The following is a 24,756-nucleotide window of genomic DNA, read 5'->3' on the forward strand; positions in this document are numbered from 1 at the left end:
GTCAAACGACATCAACCAATCTGACTTAATACCCCACCCCCCACCCCATGAGTACTCTGTGGCAAACCTACCCAGCAAAAACATGTTTCCAAACAGCTGTAGCATTCCAGACTTGGATTTCTATTTAAAATATTGTGTATGCACTCCCCTCTACAAATCCTAGAAGTTTATAACAGGAATTTCTGAACACACTATCCTCACAGCTTCACCCACATAAGTGTTCTGCACAAACATGACATAAATCTCCTCCCCTCTTGAGCCATCTCTCTTTGCCCCTCCTCTCTACTTGTCTCCTCATCCCCTTCTCTCTGACCACCTCCTCCCCCCTTCTCTCTGACCACCTCCTCCCCACTATCCCTTCTCCCTCACTACCCATCTCCTCCATGTCTCACCTCTGTTCATCTTTTCCTGGGCTTCTTTCTGCCAACTCCCCCTCCCCCCCCTGCCCCACCCCCAGACACACACACCTCTGGTCATTCCTTCCTGTCCCCCCCTCTTTATGTCAATCTCCTCCTCCCCCTGTGCCTACCTCCTCCTGCCCCCCCCCCCCCCCCAATAATGATCTCCTTCTTTCTCTCTTCTTATCTACCTCCACCGTCCTCTTCCCTCTGTCTTCCACTCCTGCCCTCTCTCTGTCCATCCCCTCCTACCCTTGCTCTGTCTGTCCATCCCCCTCCCTGCTATCCATGTCAAGCTTTCCTCAGCCACGATACCGCTCCCACAACATGTCATGCAGGACAGCCTACATGTCCGAGGTTTCAAAACAACTTTTTGCTCCTTGACACATATGCTGCTCTTCAAAGTACGTCAATAAGATAGGCTGTTACTATGCCCACACAGGACACACCTGTCGAGCAGGGTTGCCTACAAGTCGGGGGTGGAAAAATCATTTATGGCCTGTGAACTGTACAATGTCCTGCAAAACAGGTGATAAAGTAGGCCGATACCTACCACACACACACACACACACACACACACACACACACAAAACAAGAATGTCCTAAGGGAGGCCTAAACAGTAGAGCGTGCAAAACTACATTTTTTTCCATATCTCCGTATCTTAGCTAGGAGGTTATACACTCCAGAGTGCTGATACATGTGAAGTTTGGTGTTTGTGTGCCAAATCAGAAAGAGAAAGGTATAGGGAGTGGGTGGGTGGTTGTGAGTGAGTGAGGGAGGTAGATTAATTCTCATGATTATCAAGGGAATGATATAAGCCTATCTGTAGTTCGTTGTTAGTACATTTTACACATATCCCTAAAGATTCTCCTTTATGATGTGATGTATTGAACACAAAGTGTGAATTGATTAATTAATTAATTATTGACTGTTGAACACAATAGCAGTCACAGATAACTGTAATAACAGTATAAAACCAGATGATTCATAAGTTTGCAGTTTCAGAATGTGATGCTGTAATACCTATGGTAGAAAGAGCAGAACATGCATATTAACAAATAAAAAATGTGTCCCACGTTTATATTCATAATAAGCACTACTGTGCACAAGTAGACTTACTTACTTACTTACTTACAGTGGGAACACTGAGATCATCAATTAAACCTTATTTTTTGGTTCCCCAGTAATCGTTACTTGTTAATGAACAAAAAAGATATTGCATAAATTATAAAACATAAGTGCTTACAGACAGTTCAATGAGGCTGGCTGTTTACAAATTGCTAATTAACAGACTGATTGGGCCTAAACACTGACTCCATCAATCTAATGCATAAAACATGCCCAAAAACCCAAAGAAATAAACAACCTGAATGAGTTAGTTGCAGATATCACAGCGAACTACTCAGTTCATTCTAATGGATGTAAAGGGAAGAAGCACTTGTTTATCATGCCACAAGGAGCATGGTTCCTAGAACTGTTCCAATCATAGAAGACAAGTGCTAATCAGCTGGGACAATACAGATTGTGCAAGCAGTGCCTTCATAAATACAGGGTTATTACAAATGATTGAAGCGATTTCACAGCTCTACAATAACTTTATTATTTGAGATATTTTCACAATGCTTTGCACACACATACAAAAACTCAAAAAGTTTTTTTAGGCATTCACAAATGTTCGATATGTGCCCCTTTAGTGATTCGGCAGACATCAAGCCGATAATCAAGTTCCTCCCACACTCGGCACAGCATGCCCCCATCAATGAGTTCGAAAGCATCGTTGATGCGAGCTCGCAGTTCTGGCACGTTTCTTGGTAGAGGAGGTTTAAACACTGAATCTTTCACATAACCCCACAGAAAGAAATCGCATGGGGTTAAGTCGGGAGAGCGTGGAGGCCATGACATGAATTGCTGATCATGATCTCCACCACGACCGATCCAACGGGTTTCCAATCTCCTGTTTAAGAAATGCCGAACATCATGATGGAAGTGCGGTGGAGCACCATCCTGTTGAAAGATGAAGTCGGCGCTGTCAGTCTCCAGTTGTGGCATGAGCCAATTTTCCAGCATGTCGAGATAAACATGTCCTGTAACATTTTTTTCGCAGAAGAAAAAGGGGCCGTAAACTTTAAACCGTGAGATTGCACAAAACACGTTAACTTTTGGTGAATTGCGAATTTTCTGCACGAATGCGTGAGGATTCTCTACCGCTCAGATTCGCACATTGTGTCTGTTCACGTCACCATTAAGAAAAAATGTTGCTTCATCACTGAAAACAAGTTTTGCGCTGAACGCATCCTCTTCCATGAGCTGTTGCAACCGCGCCGAAAATTCAAAGCGTTTGACTTTGTCATCAGGTATCAGGGCTTGTAGCAATTGTAAACGGTAAGGCTTCTGCTTTAGCCTTTTCTGTAAGATTTTCCAAACCGTCGGCTGTGGTACGTTTAGCTCCCTGCTTGCTTTATTCGTCGACTTCCGCGGGCTACGCGTGAAACTTGCCCGCACACGTTCAACCGTTTCTGCGCTCACTGCACGCCGACCCGTTGATTTCCCCTTACAGAGGCATCCAGAAGCTTTAAACTGCGCATACCATCGCCGAATGGAGTTAGCAGTTGGTGGATCTTTGTTGAACTTCGTCCTGAAGTGTCGTTGCACTGTTATGACTGACTGATGTGAGTGCATTTCAAGCACGACATACGCTTTCTCGGCTCCTGTCGCCATTTTGTCTCACTGCGCTCTCGAGCGCTCTGGCGGCAGAAACCTGAAGTGCGGCTTCAGGCGAACAAAACTTTATGAGTTTTTCTACGTATCTGTAGTGTGTCGTGAACATATGTCAATGAATGGAGCTACAGTGAATTTATGAAATCGCTTCAATCATTTGTAATAGCCCTGTACATTAGTATGTTAGTTATGAGGGCCCAGCAGCAGATAATCTGGAAAGTTGTTTTAAAGAATGAGCAACAATCTCTGGCTACTTGTTGATGATGCTATGGTCTACAGGAAGGCGTCATCACTGAGTGAGTGCAGGAGTATACAAGATAACTTAGAAAAAAATTCTAGAATGAAATTTTCACCCTACAGTGGAGTGTGCGCTGATATGAAACTTTCTGGCAGATTAAAACTGTGTGCTGGACCGAGACTCGAACTCGGGACCTTTGCCTTTCGCAGGCAAGTGTTCTACCGACTGAGCTACCCAAGCATGACTCACGCCCCGTCCTCACAGCTTTAATTCTGCCAGTACCTCGTCTCCTACCTTCCAAACTTCACAGAAGCTCTCCTGCGAACCTCGCAGAGTGAAAATCTCATTCTGGAAACATCCCATAGGCTGTGGCTAAGCCATGTCTCCGCAATATCCTTTCTTTCAGGAGTGCTAATTTTGCAAGGTTCGCAGGAGAGCTTCTGTGAAGTTTGGAAGGTAGGAGACGAGGTAGTGGCAGAATTAAAGCTGTGAGGACGGGGCGTGAGTCGTGCTTGGGTAGCTCAGTCGGTAGAGCACTTGCCCGCGAAAGGCAAAGGTCCCGAGTTCGAGTCTCGGTCCGGCACACAGTTTTAATCTGCCAGAAAGTTTCAAAAAAAATTTTAGTTTGTGTGATAAACAGCGGCTCATTCAAAATGAAGAAAAATGTAACTTAATGCAAATGAGTAGGGAAATCAATTCCATAATGTTCACATACAATTCTAATGGCATGCTGCATGACACAGTCATGTTGATTAAATATCAAGGCACTACAATGCAAAGCAATATGAAATCGAACAAGCACATAAGGATACAGTAGGGAGAGGAAATGGTTGATTTAGTTTTACTGGTAGAATTTTAGGATAGTGTGTTTCATCTTTAAAGGAGACCACATACAGAACACTAGTGCACCATTTTTGAGAACTGCAAATGTTTGGGATCCCCACGAGGTCAAATTAATGGAAAACATTGAAGCAATTCAGAGGGAGGGCTGCTTGATTTGTTACCAGTAGGTTTGATCAACATGCAAGTATTACAGAGGTGCTTTGTGAATTCAAACGGGAATCCCTAGATGGAAGACAACATTCTTTTCTTGAAACACTATTGAGAAAATTAAAGAGAACTGGCATTTGAAGTCGACTGCACAACAATTCTACTGCCACAAATGTACATTTCCCATAAGGATCATGAAGATAAGACAAATAAGCACTTGTATGAGCCTTGATAATCATGAGAATTAATCTACCTCCTTCACTCACTCACAACCACCCACCCACTCACCTAGACAGTCATTTTTCCCCTGCTCTATTTGAAAGTGGATCAGGAGAGGAAATGTCTTGTAATGGTACTGAGTAACCTCCACCGCATTCCAGACAATGGGTTACATAGTATACTTGTAGATGCAGAAAGGAACATGAGGTACTGAACAATAGTGGGCAAAGGATGGTCTTGTCTTAAAAGCTGGTTCACAAACTACAAAGTTTTTTGACTCAATTCTAAAATACTGTTCTCTTATTCCTGGAATTAGTCTATACGAAAGTATGAGGAATAATGAGTTCCTTTCATTATGGTATTCAGCCAACACCACTGAATAATTTTATAAGTTTTCTGGTAGAATTTTCTCATACCCTGTATATCTACACAATTACTCTTAATTACTGTATACCAGAAAAGATAAGTACTAATGATTATAAACATAACAAAGTTAGTAATAATTAGCAACTTACCATGTGGGAGACACAGCACATGAAAGGCTGGCTTCTGAGAAAGCAGGACCAGAGCATCTAGTACTGAAGATACAATAACAGCTGTGTGATGTTTTGCACCTTTCGATACCTGTGGATTAAGAAAGCCTCCACAACCACTATGTGGAATGGTTTCTTCACCAGTTCTCGTAAGTATTTTAATTCCTGCTATTTCTTCTTCAATACTGTGCAAAGGAAAATACAATTTTGAGGCCTCCAAGTCTATCCTTGCACCACATTGCAAAAGAACTGATAATGGAACATTCTGAAAAAATTATAATAATATGAAACCTCAGCATATGTGTTTTATAACACCACATATGCATAATGAAGCTTCATTCGTTACTTTACTTACATTTATGTCAAATAAGCGTAATTCAGTGAGTAGCTGAGATTCTGGTACATCATGAAGAGCTGTTGTGGTATTTTCAAGATTCTTCCAGTACTGTTTCACTTTGTCATTTGAAATAGCGATATGTTTTAAAATGTCATTTTCAGATTTCGAAAAAGGCTTCTTCTTTTTGTGCTGCTGTATAACTTTCTCCATAATATCCCAAGGACCAGCATGCTTACATTTATAGCAAACAAAATACCCTGAAAAACAACACAATTAAATTAGTCCTATATTAGGATTATTAATTCCCACCAAAACTGTAGGACTAATAGGAAAAACTGTACGGCCTATATCCTTCAGCTCTTGCACTCATACACTGTTCCATGAGATGACACAGGAAGATAAGGGAGCAGAAGAAAAGTCTAAGAGAAATAGACAATGAAGATAAGGAAATGTTGGTTCAAATTCGTTAAAGAAAATGTGTAAGGTGTGGGATAGACTCATAATTACCAATGATATTGCCAACTATGAAAAGATTGTACGGATGTTACCTTTTGTTGAATAATTATTATATCAAATTATTTACATGAAACAAATTTCATTTTTAAACCCTATCACTCATGTATTTTGCCAAACTGTTTGTTGGCCAAATCAGTATGCATGTGTACCTAATATGTTCCAAAATGCTGCACATAAAAACTGGATTTTCCAGTGCTCATACCACAGGTGCTATTGATGATAAATACCCTGAAAAACAACACAATTAAATTAGTCCTATATTAGGATTATTAATTCCCACCAAAACTGTAGGACTAATAGGAAAAACTGTACGGCCTATATCCTTCAGCTCTTGCACTCATACACTGTTCCATGAGATGACACAGGAAGATAAGGGAGCAGAAGAAAAGTCTAAGAGAAATAGACAATGAAGATAAGGAAATGTTGGTTCAAATTCGTTAAAGAAAATGTGTAAGGTGTGGGATAGACTCATAATTACCAATGATATTGCCAACTATGAAAAGATTGTACGGATGTTACCTTTTGTTGAATAATTATTATATCAAATTATTTACATGAAACAAATTTCATTTTTAAACCCTATCACTCATGTATTTTGCCAAACTGTTTGTTGGCCAAATCAGTATGCATGTGTACCTAATATGTTCCAAAATGCTGCACATAAAAACTGGATTTTCCAGTGCTCATACCACAGGTGCTATTGATGATAAAAAGACATGGTCAGCTGCTTTGGATAGCCCTTGAGCTAGGGACTACTTGTATACCTGACAGTGTCACTATCCTACAGTACAGGATCAAGGTATGAGTGCTATACACTTGCTCCTCCTTAGGCAAATGGACCAAATCAGTTGTTTCTTTTTGGGTTAGATGTGGCCTAACTTGCATCTTAAGGGGCTTATTGAGCCAGTAAACCACTCAAATTTTAGCAGTATATTCTCTAGCCATTAATCTAGAAAAACCACCTCCCTCAGTTATCAAGAAACTCCCCAAAGACTTATGTTTTGGGTATCACAACCTAGCCATGCATTCTGAGAAGGCTATGTACAGCAAATGGCTGTAATTTTTTTGATGTGTTTCTAAGATCCCAATCTCAAACAACCTTGAAAATTTTCTTCGTATCTTTATCGGTTTTTGAGATAAAGACATTCAAAGTTGTCCTACTTAAACATGTAAAATATGCACTTAAAATCCGGTGAGAGGCGAAAATGTCATTTATAATGTGACATAGCAAGGAGAAATATGCTGGGAACTCCACACTGTAGTACTGAAACAAATGCAAAATTTTTGTGCACATAAAATCTGGTCTGAGGTGTAAAATTAGTTTTTTGTTTTTTCAATTTCACAAAAGAAAACTATCAGAATTTTTACTGATCCATCAAGTTCTTTTCGTATGAGGGACATGTCCTGCTGTAGCAGGGAAAAGAGAGGAACTAGCAGAAAGATGCTCCTATCAGAACACAAAAAAATGTTAATATGTTCATGCTTATTTAAAAGTGGGGTACCAGCTGCCTCATTCTACATTCGTCAAAACCTTTCAAAACTTTCCAAAAAATTTTGGCATGCAAACATATTCACACTTTTTACGCTTAAAGAGGAGAAGAGTGTGGCAGTGGCAAACACATGGAAAAGGAATATATACTGGAAGGTAGTATTAGAAAGAGCAAATGAGACAATAGTAGTATGAGAGAAAGAGAGGGAGATAGTGACATTGGAACATAGTTGACAGTGACATAATGGTGCTAGTGGTGCTAGGAAGAGATTGAAGGAGACAGTGGCAAGGAAGGGGGGGGGGGCACAGAAAGAAGAGTGTGACAGTGAGAAGAGACAGCAGCATTAGCAAGGAAAGAATGATATATCAGAGTAAGAGAGAGCAATAGGGATACAACGATAGTGAGAGGAGACTGTAGCAGTAGGACAGAACAAAGGGGACTATGGCTGTGACACAGGAGACAATGACAGAGACACAGAGAGATAATGACAACGAGTCGGGCTGAGTGAATGAGTGAGAAGGGGCAACTCGGACTGGGTGTGTATGAGCAGCTTACAGCAATTGACTAATGGGTGTAAGAGTTACAGTTAGGAGAACTTGAGAGTCTTTGGTGAGTTGTATATTAAAAAGTACGAATATCTTAGGGTGTCAAATCCAATGGGAAAATTTTTAAAGGTGCTGAGGGACCTGGTACATCATTTCTCAGTCAGAGACTTTTAAATAAACAGAAATGCACTGGCATTTTATGTTCTCTGATAGGAGCATTTTTGTGTTGGTTATCTATACTTGATGATTAGTATTACAAATGATATGAAAGTGACGCATTGCTTAGTGATTCATATTCACATCTGTTTGAATGAGAGAAATTGCACTGGATATTACCAGAACAGTATCTCTCATTGTATAATTAACAAAAATAAAACAATGGAACATAACTATAAAATAATAACCAAAATATACATGGTCAAGTGAGAATTGTGTTACAGAGTCTTTAGGGAATGAACAGTATAATAAACCTGCATCACTTTGATGGAATATGTTCTGCTATAGCGACTTGTGCAGGTTATTCTTGGTAACGACAGAGCTGCAACTGTCACAACAGTTTCAGAAAATGGACACTTGTTACAATTAACTCAGCTAATATGGCAAAAGCAAAGAACTAATTAGAACAGAAGGGAACTGTAGATTGCAGTAATAATGTTAAGGCTACATCAGATGACCAAACATATCACATAATGGCAAAGGCTGATGAGCTAGTTAGTTAGTTTAATGCTCCATATACCACCCGCACGATAAATCATGATGATGTAGAACAAATCATTTTATATTCACATCACAAACTGGAGCTGCTACAAGTTTAATACTGCGGTCTTGGTATCACCATTAGATTTAGTGTATTGGAGACAGTGATGATACTATGAAAAGGAAAGTTGCTACTCACCTTATAAGCAGAGATGCTGGAGTCGCAGATAGTCGCAACAAAAAAGACTGTCACAAATAAGCTTTCGGCCAGCAAGGCCTTCATCAAAAATAGACAACAGACACATGCACATACCCAAGCTTCAGTTGCCAGTGACTGCAGTCATGTAAGTGGGGGTTGCATTTGCATGAGTGTGTGTGCCTGTCTGTCGTCTACTTTTGACAAAGGCCTTGCTGGCCGAAAGCTTGTTAGTGATGGTTTTTTGCTGTGCCTATCGGCGACTCAACATCTCCGCTATATGGTGAGTAGCAGCTTTCCTTTTCCCGTCTAATATTGTTACATTCCGTCCTGGATTTTCCATTGTTTGATAAGCATACTGGCGTACAGGGATCAAGCAGTAATCACAGTAGACATCTTGTGATGAATATAAGAGTTAACTGTAACTGGTTTTAATTTCACCCTAAATTATGTGACTGAGAATGACACAAGCTGCAATGTTGATGGATGTGTCCTCTCATTATGGTGGAGAAAATTTCACTGACTGAGGTGTACAAAACACAAATTACTGTGTTGAATGCTACGCAGAGCTAACGGAATTAGTTCAGGGGTAGGTAGACCTTAAATAATCTAATAACATTCATTCACGCACACATTGTGTTCCATGAATCCCAACATGAAAGAGTGGAACAAGTTATACATTAGAAGACAGAAGTAACCACTCAAGAAATTTCTGGAAAGTTTACTAACAAGAAAGTATGACTAATGCCAATATGTTCACACTAATAACTTCTTCTTCTGACACTAGTACTTAAATATCTGCACTACAAAAAGATTATGCCATAGGACAGAATTGAAATACAGTACACAAACTATGCTAGCAATCCTACTAGCAGGTCAATGCAATGAGAGATTTCTATGTGCAAGACAAACAGAACTGAGCTTTCTGTTTAACTTATCCGCATGCTGGTGCCACCTCAATTTGTTATCCAACTGGATTCCTAAGGACCTCATACACAGAATTTTTATCAAATGTGTGTTCATTAATCTCCTTTTTCATTATCTGTAACTCATTTTCATTAATTTCAAAGTGCATACCTTGAGCCTTTTTATAAGTGATGGTTAAGTAGCTTGCCATGAAGCCACTGCAAGCCTGCTCCATTTTCCTCCGGTCTGTGTCTGATATGGATGAGTTCCTTTTTTCTTGTATCATCAGCAAACATTACAGTTTTTAAAGAGCCTTTCAATGTCTTTGCTAAATTAATTTTGTAGGTCACACACCATATTTAATGATTTCTCCCTCTTGTGTCTTTTGTAAATGTGGTCCTCATTTTTCTGTTATCAAGATATGTCTCTGCCCATGTACGATGAATAGCAACACTTGTTTTTCTCATAAAATTTTATGATTTGTACAATCAAAGACCTTGGAAACATCAATAAAAGGGTATTTTTTCTTTATTTGGTTCCACCAGAACTCTGAGATCACATATCCATATGTCTGTAGAGAACACTTTCCACAACCCAAGCTGAACTACTGTAAACAGATTACTGTCAGAAAAGTGGCTATAAACAATGTTACGTGCTACCTTAAAAAATTAATGAGGGTGACAGGTCTAAAATTAAAGAACACTCGTTGTTGTTGTGGTCTTCAGTCCTGAGACTGGTTTGATGCAGCTCTCCATGCTACTCTATCCTGTGCAAGCTTCTTCATCTACCAGTACTTACTGCAACCTACATCCTTCTGAATCTGCTTAGTGTATTCATCTCTTGGTCTCCCTCTACGATTTTTACCCACCACGCTGCTCTCCAATCCTAAATTTGTGATCCCTTGACGCCTCAGAACATGTCCTACCAACCGGTCCCTTCTTCTAGTCAAGTTGTGCCACAAACTCCTCTTCTCCCCAATTCTATTCAATACCTCCTCATTAGTTATGTGATCTACCCATGTAATCTTCAGCTTTCTTCTGTAACACCACATTTCGAGAGCTTCTATTCTCTTCTTGTCCAAACTATTCATCGTCCATGTTTCACTTCCATACATGGCTACACTCCATACAAATACTTTCAGAAACGACTTCCTGACACTTAAATCTATACTCGATGTAAACAAATTTCTCTTCTTCAGAAACGCTTTCCTTGCCATTACCAGTCTACATTTTATATCCTCTCTACTTCGACCATCATCAGTTATTTTGCTCCCCAAATAGCAAAACTCCTTTACTAGTTTAAGTGTCTCATTCCCTAATCTAATTCCCTCAGCATCACCCGACTTAATTAGACTACATTCCATTATCCCCGTGTTGCTTTTGTTGATGTTCATCTTATATCCTCCTTTCAAGACACTGTCCATTCCATTCAACTGCTCTTCCAAGTCCTTTGCTGTCTCTGACAGAATTACAATGTCATCGGAGAACCTCAAAATTTTTATTTCTTCTCCACGGATTTTAATACCTACTCTGAATTTTTCTTTTGTTTCCTTCACTGCTTGCTCAATATAGAGATTGAATAACATCGGGGAGAGGCTACAACCCTGTCTCACTCCCTTCCCAACCACTGCTTCCCTTTCATGTCCCTCGACTCTTATAACTGCCATCTGGTTTATGTACAAATTGTAAATAGCTTTTCGCTCCCTGTATTTTACCCCTGCCACCTTCAGAATTTGAAAGAGAGTATTCCAGTCAACATTGTAAAAAGCTTTCTCTAAGTCTACAAATACTAGAAACGTAGGTTTGCCTTTTCTTAATCTTTCTTGTAAGATAAGTCGTAAGGTCAGTATTGCCTCATGTGTTCCAACATTTCTACGGAATCCAAACTGATCTTCCCCGAGGTCTGCTTTTACCAGTTTTTCCATTCGTCTGTAAAGAATTCGTGTTAGTATTTTGCAGCCATGACTTATTAAACTGATAGTTTGATAATTTTCACATCTGTCAACACCTGCTTTCTTTGGGATTTGAATTATTATATTCTTCTTGAAGTCTGAGGGTATTTCGCCTGTTTCATACATCTTGCTCACCAGATGGTAGAGTTTTGTCACAACTGGCTCTCCCAAAGCTGTCAGTAGTTCTAATGGAATGTTGTCTACTCCGGGGGCCTTGTTTCGACTCAGGTCTTTCAGTGCTCTGTCAAACTCTTCACGCAGTATCATATCTCCCATTTCATCTTCACCTACATCCTCTTTCATTTCCATAATATTGTCCTCAAGTACATCACACTTATATAGACCCTCTATATACTCCTTCCACCTTTCTGCTTTCCCTTCTTTGCTTAGAACTGGGTTTCCATCTGAGCTCTTGATGTTCATACAAGTGGTTCTCTTTTCTCCAAAGGTCTCTTTAATTTTCCTGTAGGCAGTATCTATCTTACCCCTAGTGAGATAACACTCTACATCCTTACATTTGTCCTCTAGCCATTCCTGCTTAGCCATTTTGCACTTCCTGTCGATCTCATTTTTGAGATGTTTGTATTCCTTTTTGCTGCTTCATTTACTGCATTTTTATATTTTCTCCTTTCATCAATTAAATCCAATATTTCTTCTGTTACCCAAGGATTTCTACTAGGCCTCGTCTTTTTACCTACTTGATCCTTTGCTGCCTTCACTACTTCATCCCTCAAAGCTACCCATTCTTCTTCTACTGTATTTCTTTCCCTAATTCCTGTCAATTGTTCCCTTATGCTCTCCCTGAAACTCTGTGCAACCTCTGGTTCTTTTAGTTTATCCAGGTCCCATCTCCTTAAATTCCCACCTTTTAGCAGTTTCTTCAGTTTTAATCTACAGGTCATAGCCAATAGATTGTGGTCAGAGTCCACATCTGCTCCTGGAAATGTCTTACAATTTAAAACCTGGTTTCTAAATCTCTGTCTTACCATTATATAATCTATGTGATACCTTTTAGTATCTCCAGGGTTCTTCCATGTATACAACCTTCTTTCATGATTCTTGAACCAAGTGTTAGCAATGATTAAGTTATGCTCTGTGCAAAATTCTACCAGACAGCTCCCTCTTTCATTTCTTACCCCCAATCCATATTCACCTACTATGTTTCCTTCTCTCCCTTTTCCTACTCTCGAATTCCAGTCACCCACGACTATTAAATTTTCGTCTCCCTTCACTACCTGAATAATTTCTTTTATCTCATCATACATTTTATCAATTTCTTCATCATCTGCAGAGTTAGTTGGCATATAAACTTGTACTACTGTAGTAGGCAGGGGCTTCATGTCTATCTTGGCCACAATAATGAGTTCACTATGCTGTTTGTAGTAGCTTACCAGCACTCCTATTTTTTTCTTGTTTTTTATTCATTATTAAACCTACTCCTGCATTACCCCTATTTGGTTTTGTATTTATAACCCTGTATTCACCTGACCAGAAGTCTTGTTCCTCCTGCCACCGAACTTCACTAATTCCCACTGTATCTAACTTTAACCTACCCATTTCCCTTTTTAAATTTTCTAACCTTCCTGCCCAATTAAGGGATCTGACTTTCCACACTCTGATCCGTAGAACACCAGGTTTCTTTCTCCTGATAACGATGTCCTCTTGAGTAGTCCCCGCCTGGAGATCCGAATGGGGGACTATTTTACCCCTGGAATATTTTACCCAAGAGGACGCCATCGTCATTTAACCACACAGTAAAGCTGCATGCCCTCGGGAAAAATTACGGCTGTAGTTTCCCCTTGCTTTCAGCTGTTCGCAGTACCAGCACAGCAAGGCCGTTTTGGTTAGTGTTACAAGGCCAGATCAGTCAATCATCCAGACTGCAGCCCCTGCAACTACTGAAAAGGCTGCTGCCCCTCTTCAGGAACCACACGTTTGTCTGGCCTCTCGACAGATACCCCTCCGTTGTGGTTGCACCTACGGTACGGCCATCTGTATCGCTGAGTCACGCAAGCCTCCCCACCAACGGCAAGGTCCATGGTTCATGGGGGAAGAAGAATGCTCAATTATCTTATAAATAACACCCATTTATAAGAACACTCACTTATCTTATAAATGGGTGAATGGGTGTTACCACTGCCTATTTCAGTCTATTGGGAAATTCACCTTGACTCATCAACTAATTACACAGGTAATTCAAGGACAATGTTGTCAAATCAGCACCAATACTGTGGTTGAAATTGTTATATCCTAGCCAGTAATGCCACCCGAGACCGCTGCCAAAAGGTTGGCAGCATCAAAGTCCGGACGCCGTCCGCATAAGCAGCGCCAGCGATACAGGAAATCGCCGCAAGTCTGCGCGCGCCACCGCTGGCTTCTGGCTTCTTAAGCGCTGGAGTCGCGAGCGCTAGGACAGTTCTGTATTCGCCGCTCAGTTGTATACTCGCCACCGAATTGTGTACTTGCTAGTCAGTTGTGTGTTCATCGCAGCAGAGTTGTTGTTTGTCGTCAGCCGACGCTGACCTAGCCGCTCCGACTCGAACCAGACAGATCTCTGTAGACACGGAGTTCACTATTGTGTTTCTGTATCTTCATCAATAAAGATAAGTACCGACTTTTATTTAATCAGAGTGTTTGGGTTTTCATCTTTCTGTTCACTGTTCCAGCGGACTGGTCGGCCCGCTATTAAAAGTGTGGCGGTGACTTCGTAAGCCGTTTCTACAGCGAATTGTTTGTCGCTACGAACACCGCCACAAAACTGGCGACGAGTGCTTCCGAACTCGTGTGCAGGGCTGGTTCAACTTGTTTCTGGTTATACTAATTATAGCGATAAACTTTTGGGGGCTGGTTTAATTTGTGTTCACTATGTCTGCCGAATTACAACAGTTGATCTTGTTACAGAGTCAGCAAATACAAAGTCTGGTGGAAGCAATCGCCAAACAAGCGGCTAATCCTCCAACACAAAAGGAACACGCAAAGGCAGCACCACATTTCCATGCTTTTGATGCATCAAGAGAAGAATGGCGAGAATATTTCGCGCAGTTGCAGGCGCACATGACAGTCTACAAAATCACAGGTACTGAGTGGCAGCTTTATTTAATTTCCACTGCAGGCGTGGAAGTCTATCGACTACTTTGTAAGTTGTTCCCGGAATCCCAGCCAGAAGCTTTAGACTATGACGTTGTTGTTAACAAGCTTGCTGAGTATTTCGAGTCGCGAGTTCATGTGGCAGCAGCCAGATTCAAGTTCTTCAGATTAAAGAAACTGCCACATCAATCTAATAAACAGTGGTTAACAGATTTACGGGGCCTCACCCGTCAGTGCCGATTTAGTTGTGTGTGTGTGGAGCTTCCTACAGTGATGTCATGTTACGAGACGCTATTACTCAAAACATTGCAGATTCTCGTATTCGTGCTGCTATCTTAAAGTTGCCTGACCCGTCATTAGAGACTGTGATGAACATCATTGAAGCCCAAGATACTTTTGACTATGCTGAGTGTGAGTTAGATCAGCCATGTATTTCTCAAATTGCCTGTGCTAAGCAAGTTATGTCACGCCCGCGGCCCCACCGGCAGAGTCAGTCTGTAAACACTAGCCGGCCGCGTCGTGTTAAACACATTCGTCAGCCGCGTGTGCAAAATGATAGAGTTAAGTCTTGCCCTAAGTGTGTTCTTGCTCATCCTCGTGAACGTTGCCCGTTAAGAAACGCGGTTTGTCACTTTTGTCAAAGGAAAGGACACATCCAGACTGTTTGTTTGCGTAAACGCAAGAACAATTCTAGTGCTGCCCAGCCCATGGATATTCATGTTCTTCAAAGCCAGCCCGCCCAGAAGGTCGCGTTGAAAGACTCTTCCACGGTTCGTGTGGGTAATAAACTTGTTCGCAATAAGCCACCCACCCAGCCCTCTGCTATGCGACCCAAGCGTAATTCAAACGCTGTAAAAAGTAATGTACAGACTGCAAGTGAAGCGGGAGTTGTTGTTCCACCCGCCCAACCCACGAGTTGTCGTAAGCAGCGAACACGCGCTAAACGCGCAGATTGTGTGTCTTCCGCCTCCACTGCACCGATCCAGAGACAGTGTAATAAACTATTTGTGAAGCTACGCATCCAGGATAAGACCTTCAATTTTCAATTAGACACTGGTGCGTCTGTGACTCTCATAAATAGTGCTACGTATGCGGCTATCGGCCGCCCTAAACTTTCAGCGGCAAAACATTCTTTGGCTACTTATAGTGGAGAACAAATTCCTGTGTTAGGTGTATGTAGCGTGCCAGCCACATTCCGTGGCAATACAAAAACAGTTTCATTCACAGTGCTCCGCGCTACAGACAGTGTAAACATTTTCGGATTAGACTGTTTTGACTTGTTTGGCCTGTCTATCCAAGACAATGTGTTGCAAATTAATTCTGTTGTTGTTCCTCAAGACAGCATAACCGATTTGTGTAAACAATACAGTGACATATTTAAAGACGAACTAGGTTGTGCTGCGAACTTTGCCGCTCATATTACGTTAAAAGATAATGCTCAGCCTCGATTTTGTCGTGCTCGTCCAGTGCCTCACGCCCTCCGGGCACCTGTAGAAGATGAACTTCGTCGTTGGCAAAACAACGGTGTTATTCAACCCGTTTCAGCGAGCCAGTGGGCTTCTCCCTTAGTTATTATAAAGAAACCGTCTGGCAAGTTACGTTCGTGTGCTGATTTTAAGTCGACAGTTAATCCTCAGACTGTCATTGATTCTTTTCCTTTGCCTAGACCGGACGAGCTGATGGATAAGTTAGGGGAAGCTCGTTTCTTTTCCAAAATTGATCTCCGTGAAGCATATTTGCAATTGCCCCTCGACGAGCAATCACAACAGTATTTGGTCATAAACACGTCGTTGGGGTTGTTCCGTTTTCTGCGTTTGCCTTTTGGTTGTGCGTCAGCTCCAGCTGTTTTTCAGCGTTTTTTGTCACAACTTCTGGCTAATGTGCCATCGTGTTGCAACTATTTAGACGATATTGTTGTGTCCGGTCGGACGCCTGCTGAACATTTCCGTAATTTGGAGTGTTTGTTTAAAGTGTTGTCTCAGGCAGGCCTACGTTGCAACATCGATAAATGTTCATTTTTCCTTACGGAGATGGAGTATCTGGGACATGTTATTAATGCTCAAGGCATTCATCCCTCCCAGTCACATTTAGCAGCTATTCGTGATTTGCCCGCCCCTCGCAATCTGCATGAATTGCAAGCAGTTCTTGGCAAATTGACGTATTATATTAGGTTTATACCTAATGCATCACAGATTGCTGCACCGTTGCATCGTCTCCGCCGTAAGAATGTTCCGTTTGTGTGGTCAGCTGATTGCCAATCAGCGTTTCAGCAGCTTAAAGAGGCTTTATTGAATGATCGTTGTCTGGTCCATTACGACCCTAACAAGCCTCTGGTGTTAGCTTGTGATGCCTCTTCTTTCGGCCTCGGTGCTGTGTTGTCTCACCGAGTCGGTAACACCGAACGTCCTATTGCGTTCGCATCTAAATTGCTAAACAAAGCTCAGTGTAATTATAGCCAATTGGACAAGGAAGCGTTGGCTATTGTGTTCGGTGTCACAAAATTCCATCACTACCTCTATGGTAGACCATTCTATTTAGTAACAGATCACAAGCCCCTGACGTCACTGTTTCATCCGTCTAAACCAGTTCCTCAGCGGACAGCTCAGAGACTACAACGTTGGGCTCTTTTGTTATCACAATACCAGTATGAGATACTGTATCGCCCTACAGCTCAGCATGCAAACGCTGACGCGCTTTCTAGATTGCCGATTGCTGCGGATGATGTCTTCGATTCCTCTGAAGACTCTTGCCATCAGATTGACGCCGATGAGCATCAATCCCTCCGGGATTTTCTGATTGATTATCGTCAGGTGGCACGTGAGACAGCTACGGATCCTCATCTGAGTTTACTATTACGTTTTGTTCAACGTGGTTGGCCGTCCAAGGCAAAGGACATATCGGATCCTGTGGTTCGTCGCTATTATCCGCAAGTCATCTGTTGTCTGTTTCGCACGGAGTTTTGCTGTTACGCACAGAGAATGACCAGCTTCGTGTAGTGGTTCCCCAAGTGCTCCAATCCAAGGTCCTCGATTTGTTGCATCAAGGTCATTGGGGAGTGGTCCGCACCAAGCAGCTTGCCCGCCGTCATTGTACATGGATCGGCATTGATAAGCAGATTACGCAGATGTCTACAGATTGTTCGACGTGTGCCGAACACCAAGCTGCTCCGCCTCAACGCTATTTTGAGTGGGCACGCCCTGCCGGTCCCTGGCAGCGAGTACATATTGATTTCGCTGGTCCATATTGGAATTCTCGTTGGCTCATCGTGATAGATGCATTTAGTAATTTTCCGTTTGTTGTGCCCATGCAGTCTACAACGTCTGCACAAACTATACAGGCGTTGACTTCAATTTTTTGTATTGAGGGTCTTCCAGAAGTTTTAGTGTCTGACAATGGTCCACAATTTACCTCTGCTGAATTTGAAAGTTTTTGTTCTGCCAATGGCATTCGCCATGTTCTTACTCCGCCGTTCCACCCTCAATCGAATGGTGCAGCGGAACGTTTTGTACGCACATTCAAGGATCATATGGACCGCCTTCGTGCTACGCACTCTCGTCAGCAGGCCCTCATCACGTTCCTGTTGTCGTACCGGACCACGCCACGCGACGGCCCTTCGCCTGCGGAGCTTCTCCACGGCCGTCGTCATCGCACCCTACTACGGTTGTTGCACCCCCCGGATCGACCCGCCGCTTCTGAGCATCGCACGCGTTTTCAGCGCAACGACGCCATTTTTTTCAGAGTTTATCACGGTCGCCGTCGTTGGGAACGTGGTACCGTGATAAGTGTCCAGGGTCGCGGTTTTTATACTGTTCAAGGTGCTACTGGGGTGCACAGGAGGCATCAGAACCAGTTGCGCCGCGCTGGCCGCCCGGATTCTGCCGCTTGTTCTTTGTCCACAGATTTGGTCCGCGGCGGGTTCCAGCCGCGCCTTCCGACTTCGTTGCCGCCCCCAGGGCAGCAGCAGCAGCCGTCGCCGCTACCACGCCGACAGCCCGTCCCGTTGATGCCTCCCGCGCAGCTTCATCCGGGAGCGCCCCCGGTGGTCGCTCCGGCGCCTGCGGTCCCTCTTCAGTCGCCACCGCCTTCGGAGCTGATGGACGTCGACCCCTCAGCCGGGCCGCCTTCCCAAGCGGTGGCTGTGCAGCCTGTCCTGCAGCCGCTTTCCTTGGGCACCCCCAAGGAGTCTGACACCGCAGCGCCTTGTCCGGCGTCCGCTCAGCAGCCGTCGACGCAGCGTCCGGAGACGCTGCCTCTCTTCGTGGGTCCCGACGCCCTGTCGCGTCCAGTACCAGAAGCTGCACCCGTGGTCACAGGCGTGCACCCTGACCTCGGTTTTCAGTCGGTGTTTCCCGAGGCCCCGCGCAACCAATGCTGGGGTGCGGACCGGGGACTGCCACCGACAACAGTCTCCGCCCCGGTCTCTTCTGCTACGCCTGCGGCCAGACCCCTCCCCCGCCGTCGACGCTCGCCACGTCATTATTCAACGACGGTGCGGCGATTTGGGGGGGAGGAGTGTTATATCCTAGCCAGTAATGCCACCCGAGACCGCTGCCAAAAGGTTGGCAGCATCAAAGTCCAGACGCCGTCCGCATAAGCAGCGCCAGCGATACAGGAAATCGCCGCAAGTCTGCGCGCGCCACCGCTGGCTTCTGGCTTCTTAAGCGCTGGAGTCGCGAGCGCTAGGACAGTTCTGTATTCGCCGCTCAGTTGTATACTCACCACCGAATTGTGTACTTGCTAGTCAGTTGTGTGTTCATCGCAGCAGAGTTGTTGTTTGTCGTCAGCCGACGCTGACCTAGCCGCTCCGACTCGAACCAGACAGATCTCTGTAGACACGGAGTTCACTATTGTGTTTCTGTATCTTCATCAATAAAGATAAGTACCGACTTTTATTTAATCAGAGTGTTTGGGTTTTCATCTTTCTGTTCACTGTTCCAGCGGACCGGTCGGCCCGCTATTAAAAGTGTGGCGGTGACTTCGTAAGCCGTTTCTACAGCGAATTGTTTGTCGCTACGAACACCGCCACAAAAGAAATAACAGCAAACTAGAAGAGTTAATGCTTTTCAGCAACCTAATTATTTTTAAGGTTTTGAACATGGCTGTGATCAGCAACCGTAATTAATTACAATGTCACAAAATTCCAGCCAACTGGTTGCAAATAGAATATAAAATTCTTTAAGTAGTTTTCAACGCCAACTAGGGACGCCTTCTTCAGAAGAAACTGTTACTACATGTGAGGTAACAGTTTCTTCAGAAGAAGGCGCCCCTAGTTGGCATTGAAAACTAGTTACAGAATTTTATATTCTATTTGCAACCAGTTGGCTGGAATTTTGTGACATTCTAATTATTTTTATAATCTCTTTAATATCTGATATGCCAAAATTGATGTCTGCTGGCAGGATTTCCAGTGTCTGCCTCAGTAAATCTACCAGATCTGCTTTTGGTGATCCACTTTTCCACATTGTGTTCAGGTACTTTAAGAAAGAATTAATTCAATTTAGTAGTACATGATTTGAGTTTAACATTGTCTGCCACACTGCTATTGTCATCATGGAGTTGAATATCATTTGCCTTGCCAATTTTATCCTTATACACATAGTAATTGCATGACATTGCCTTTGTTTTTTTTTTTTTTTTTCTTCTTTGAATTTTTTGTGCACAGGGAATGGTTTTTGCTTTTTGGGTAACACAGTGAAGAATTTCACTCTATTGCTTATAGTGTGCCTTTATGTCCTGATAGCTAGTCCTCTGGATTAAACACAGCCAGATGTTAGCCATAATTTTTCTCAGCTTTCACTCTACCCTTTTGCTTCATTACAGATGAAAGATGAGGTGGTATCATGTTGCCTGTTATGTCCAAAAACACCTGTCTCACATGATTATCTAGCCCTCAGAGAGCCACATCACCCATATAGAACGAACAGTGGAAAACAAAGATCTAGACAGGGACAACGAAACTAAACTGCTCAGGCAGTGAACAGGTATACCTCTACAGAGAAATTAGGACTGGCTTTACCTATTTTGAGAATCAAACCAAATCATATTTCTGATGCCCCCATGTCTGCACACCCAGATCTCAATTTTCGAAAGTTTCCCTAACACAGTTTAGGTGAAAGTGTCAAAGAACATAAAAAATGCTACATCACTCACTACTTGATTGAAACTGTGCGAGTTAAAATGCACCAGAATTTGTATCTTCTTCTCTGGAAGACACTTTCCTTTCCCTTCATTCTGAACTGATTGTTGTATCTTTGATTGGATAAATATTCAATTGGTAAAGACATTTTCTGTAGTTAATTAAGTAAGAAAAGAGTCATGGAAGCTCCTGTAGTTTCCACATATTCTCAGTTCACCTCGTATTTGCTTGCTAATAGAGATAAATTGATTCTTTCTGTTTATTTGACAGTATGGGCATTTGGTTGATATGACTAACATAAGTAGCACAATCAACACAAGGAAGGAAAACTAGGCTTTTACATCTCATCAATGATGAGTTTGTTAAAGATGAAATTTTGGTACTCAAATGAGAGTCCAGTGCCCAAACTATGGCATGACTCATTTGTTTGGAAGAATCAAGAAAAATATTTCACTGCTTGAAATGTGGAACTGATTTATCTTAGCTAAAACATTCATACATTATGAATGATAGACATATTGTACCCTCAGCTTAATTTTCAAAAGACATTTGTTTGTAAAGATTCCCACAGGCAACATATCTAAAAATTCTCTGTTCTCAGTACTCTCACCAGTGTTAAGGTCTAATACCTACATAGTTCTTACTCTTTTTTTCCAAATACACAATATCTATAATTACAATTTTTTGAAATTTTACACATATCTTTCAGCTTTCAAAAATTTATTACAAGTGTAACTCTTTTTTCATGTAATGAAGAAATTACTGATGTATCACATAATACACAATATCATAGGTTTCTGAAGTGCACCTCTCCCCTGTTCGAAAACTTTTTTCTGTTGTATAAAGCTGAAAACTTTTGTTTTTTTGTAATTCAAAAGAATTTCTCCCCTAACTAAAAGTGTTCTCATATTTTTTAAGCATTTTAAAATCTTTCCAGGAAGTTGGAAATGAGTAACTGACTGCAGTATTACCTTCACTTCAATTCTGGCATTTCCTTTGATTATATTCTTCAGGCTCAATATTAATGTATCATAAAATTGATACTAGCTCAGTATATGATGTATCAGAATCTTTCCATACAAGTGAAGTAACTACATTTCCTACCACAGTTTATGAGTACCAACATTAATAAGAGTGTAAGTTTTTAATGAACTTCTACATCTACACACTGCAAACAATCATAAGGAACATGGCAGAGGGTACATCCCATTGTACCAGTTATTTGGATTTCTTGATTCTTCCATTCACATATGAATTGCAGGACGACTGATTATTTGAATACCTCTGTGTGTGCAGCAATTGTTCTAATCTTATCTTCATGATCCCTATGTGAGCGACATGTAGAGGTTTGTAGTATATCCCTAGAGTAATCATTTAAAGCCAGTTCTTGAAACTTTGTTGCTAATCTTTCTCAGGATAGTTTACATCTGTCCTCAAGAGTATGCCAATTCAGTTCTTTCAATACCCCTGTGACACACTCCCACAGATTAAACAAACTGTGACCATTCGTGCTGCTCTTCTCTGCATACAGTCAGTATCCCCTGTTAGTCGTATCTGATACAGGTCCCACACACTTGAACAATATTCCAGAGCTGGTCGCACAATTGACATGTAAGCAATGTCTTCTGTAGACTGATTGCACTTCCCCGGTATTCTACCAATAAATAAACCAAAGTGTGTGGGCCCTGTATCAGATACGACTAACAGAGGATTCTGACCATATGCAGAGAAGGACAGCACGAATGGCCACAGTTTGTTTAATCCGTGGGAGTGTGTCACAGGGGTATTGAGAGAACTGAACTGGCCAACTCTTGAGGACAGTCTACCCACAACTGAACCTAAGTGATCATTCCATTTCATATCCCTACAAAGTATTACACGCAGGTATTTGTATGAGTATACTTTTTGGTATGGACGAAACTGTTCTTACTCTGTAGTTCATTAACAAATTGATGCACCACACAGTTATCCTATTTCTTCTGGAACATTTTTAGTATTCATTACCACCAAAATTAAACTGATATTCATTTTCAATGTCTGCTGCTATATTTTTATAGCTGCGTTATCATTTTGTTTTTGAACAAGAGAAGGACAATACAAATAAGAAGTGTTCTTGAAAAGCATAGCAGTATTGTCTGAGCATAACAATTTTGACAAGGCATTTTATTATTGTTGGACAGTTCTTCCTATTCATAGACAAACAACTCGAGCATAACCACAGAAGATAATTGATTGTTTATAGCACTTTTGGCCTTTCTTCTTTTAGCACTCTGTAGTGGGAACAACATTCAAAATATGTGAGGTGGGTGAACACTGAGTTGAGCAGGCTGATGGTGACTGAAATGAAATGAAATCTCATATAGGTGCAGCGCTTGTTGCTACAATTGGGAGATGGGGATGTACTAAATAAGACCTACACCTGAAAGGGAAAGGGGAAGATAGGCTGGCTGAAATTTTTGCGGATAATATATGGGGGGCTACCTCGCACAAAGTATAATCCTGTGGTTACTGATGTCAGAGAGATTCTTTTTTTTTGTAAGAATCAGGATGAATGAACACTGTTTTGAACTAAGTCAAAATAACTGAAGAGCCCAAAAATGCTTAGGACACACAAAAAAATAAAGTTAGATTATTTCATTAAAATATTAGAAGGCTGATTAATAAGGTAGAAGAGCTCGTCTGTTTGGAAAAGACTGAATCCTGTGCCTATCTGAGCAACGAGTAATCACACTGTTATATAAGTCACATATAAAAGATTACACTCTAGCAACTTACTCATGCAGAACTAATGTCGAAAAGGAGAAGTTACTGCATAGATTTAGACAGAATGAAAGTTCAAACAGACTGAGACAAGCAGATTTTGTAGTGATCAGAACATAGAAGTTTATGCCTGTGAATAAATACTGAAAAACTATTCAGTTTTAACTGTAACTATGTACAGATCCCCACTGGTGTATTTTGAAATGTTTATGAGGAATCTGGAGGCCTTGCTATGCTATCTGTCTGACATCAGCAAGCAGTTAATAATCTGTGGTGACTTAAACGTAGATTTTCTAAAGCATTCTGATAGGAAAAATGACCTGCAAACCTTACATGGCTCCTAACATTTGATCTCAGTGATTAATCGATAATGTTGTCCTTGGTGAAGTTCAAAGCAAGAGAACGCCTGTTTAACCAGTAATAAATGCTCTCTTTGATCATGATGCACAGTTAGTGAGGGTAAATCACATAGTGGTGCGGGTAGTCGTCAGTAGTAATCAGTTAGAGTAATTAAGGACTCCAGCACAAATGTTTTTAAGAATAGTTTACAAGTTACAACATAGGATGAAATTTATAATAAACCAAATGCTAACATGAAATTTAATCTATTCTATGATAAACTCATATCATTACATGAAAATACCTTTCCACATAAGCTAAACAGAAATGACATTAAACAGCCATGTAAAAAAACATGGATCATTCGGCAGATTAAAGTATCTTGTGAAACAAAAGAGGAACTGTACCTGTTGGCAAGAATAAGTATAGTTCCTGCAGTAGTTTCACAAGAGAAAAACTACTCAAAATTACTCAGAAACATTATTAAAAAAATAAATAAACATGCCAATATGGTCAGGAATCAGTACTCTCAATGACAGATATAGTGCTACATGGAATATAGTGAAACAAGAGATAGGACAACCAGCAACAGACTAGGATAACATCCCTATTGAACTGAATGAAAGGGGTATAAATGATGGGTCATAGGTAGCAAATAAAATTTCATAGCACAGTACAAATATAGCAGAAAGTATGGACA

At 41.6% G+C, this 24,756-nt stretch overlaps 1 protein-coding gene across 1 annotated transcript in view; it reads right to left on the reverse strand.

Moving 5' to 3' along the window:
• Positions 1-24,756, reverse strand: part of LOC124612659 (mitochondrial DNA helicase) — a 61,932-nt gene that overhangs the window by 24,248 nt on the left and 12,928 nt on the right. Inside the window, exons 2-3 of the mRNA XM_047140980.1 lie at positions 5,453-5,691; positions 5,080-5,362 (exon numbers count right to left, since the gene is read on the reverse strand). Of these exons, the coding sequence (XP_046996936.1) occupies positions 5,080-5,362; positions 5,453-5,691 (522 nt within the window). The remainder of the gene's footprint in view (positions 1-5,079; positions 5,363-5,452; positions 5,692-24,756) is intronic.

This window comes from Schistocerca americana, chromosome 4 (assembly GCF_021461395.2).
Source record: "Schistocerca americana isolate TAMUIC-IGC-003095 chromosome 4, iqSchAmer2.1, whole genome shotgun sequence".
Classification (NCBI taxonomy): domain Eukaryota; kingdom Metazoa; phylum Arthropoda; class Insecta; order Orthoptera; family Acrididae; genus Schistocerca; species Schistocerca americana.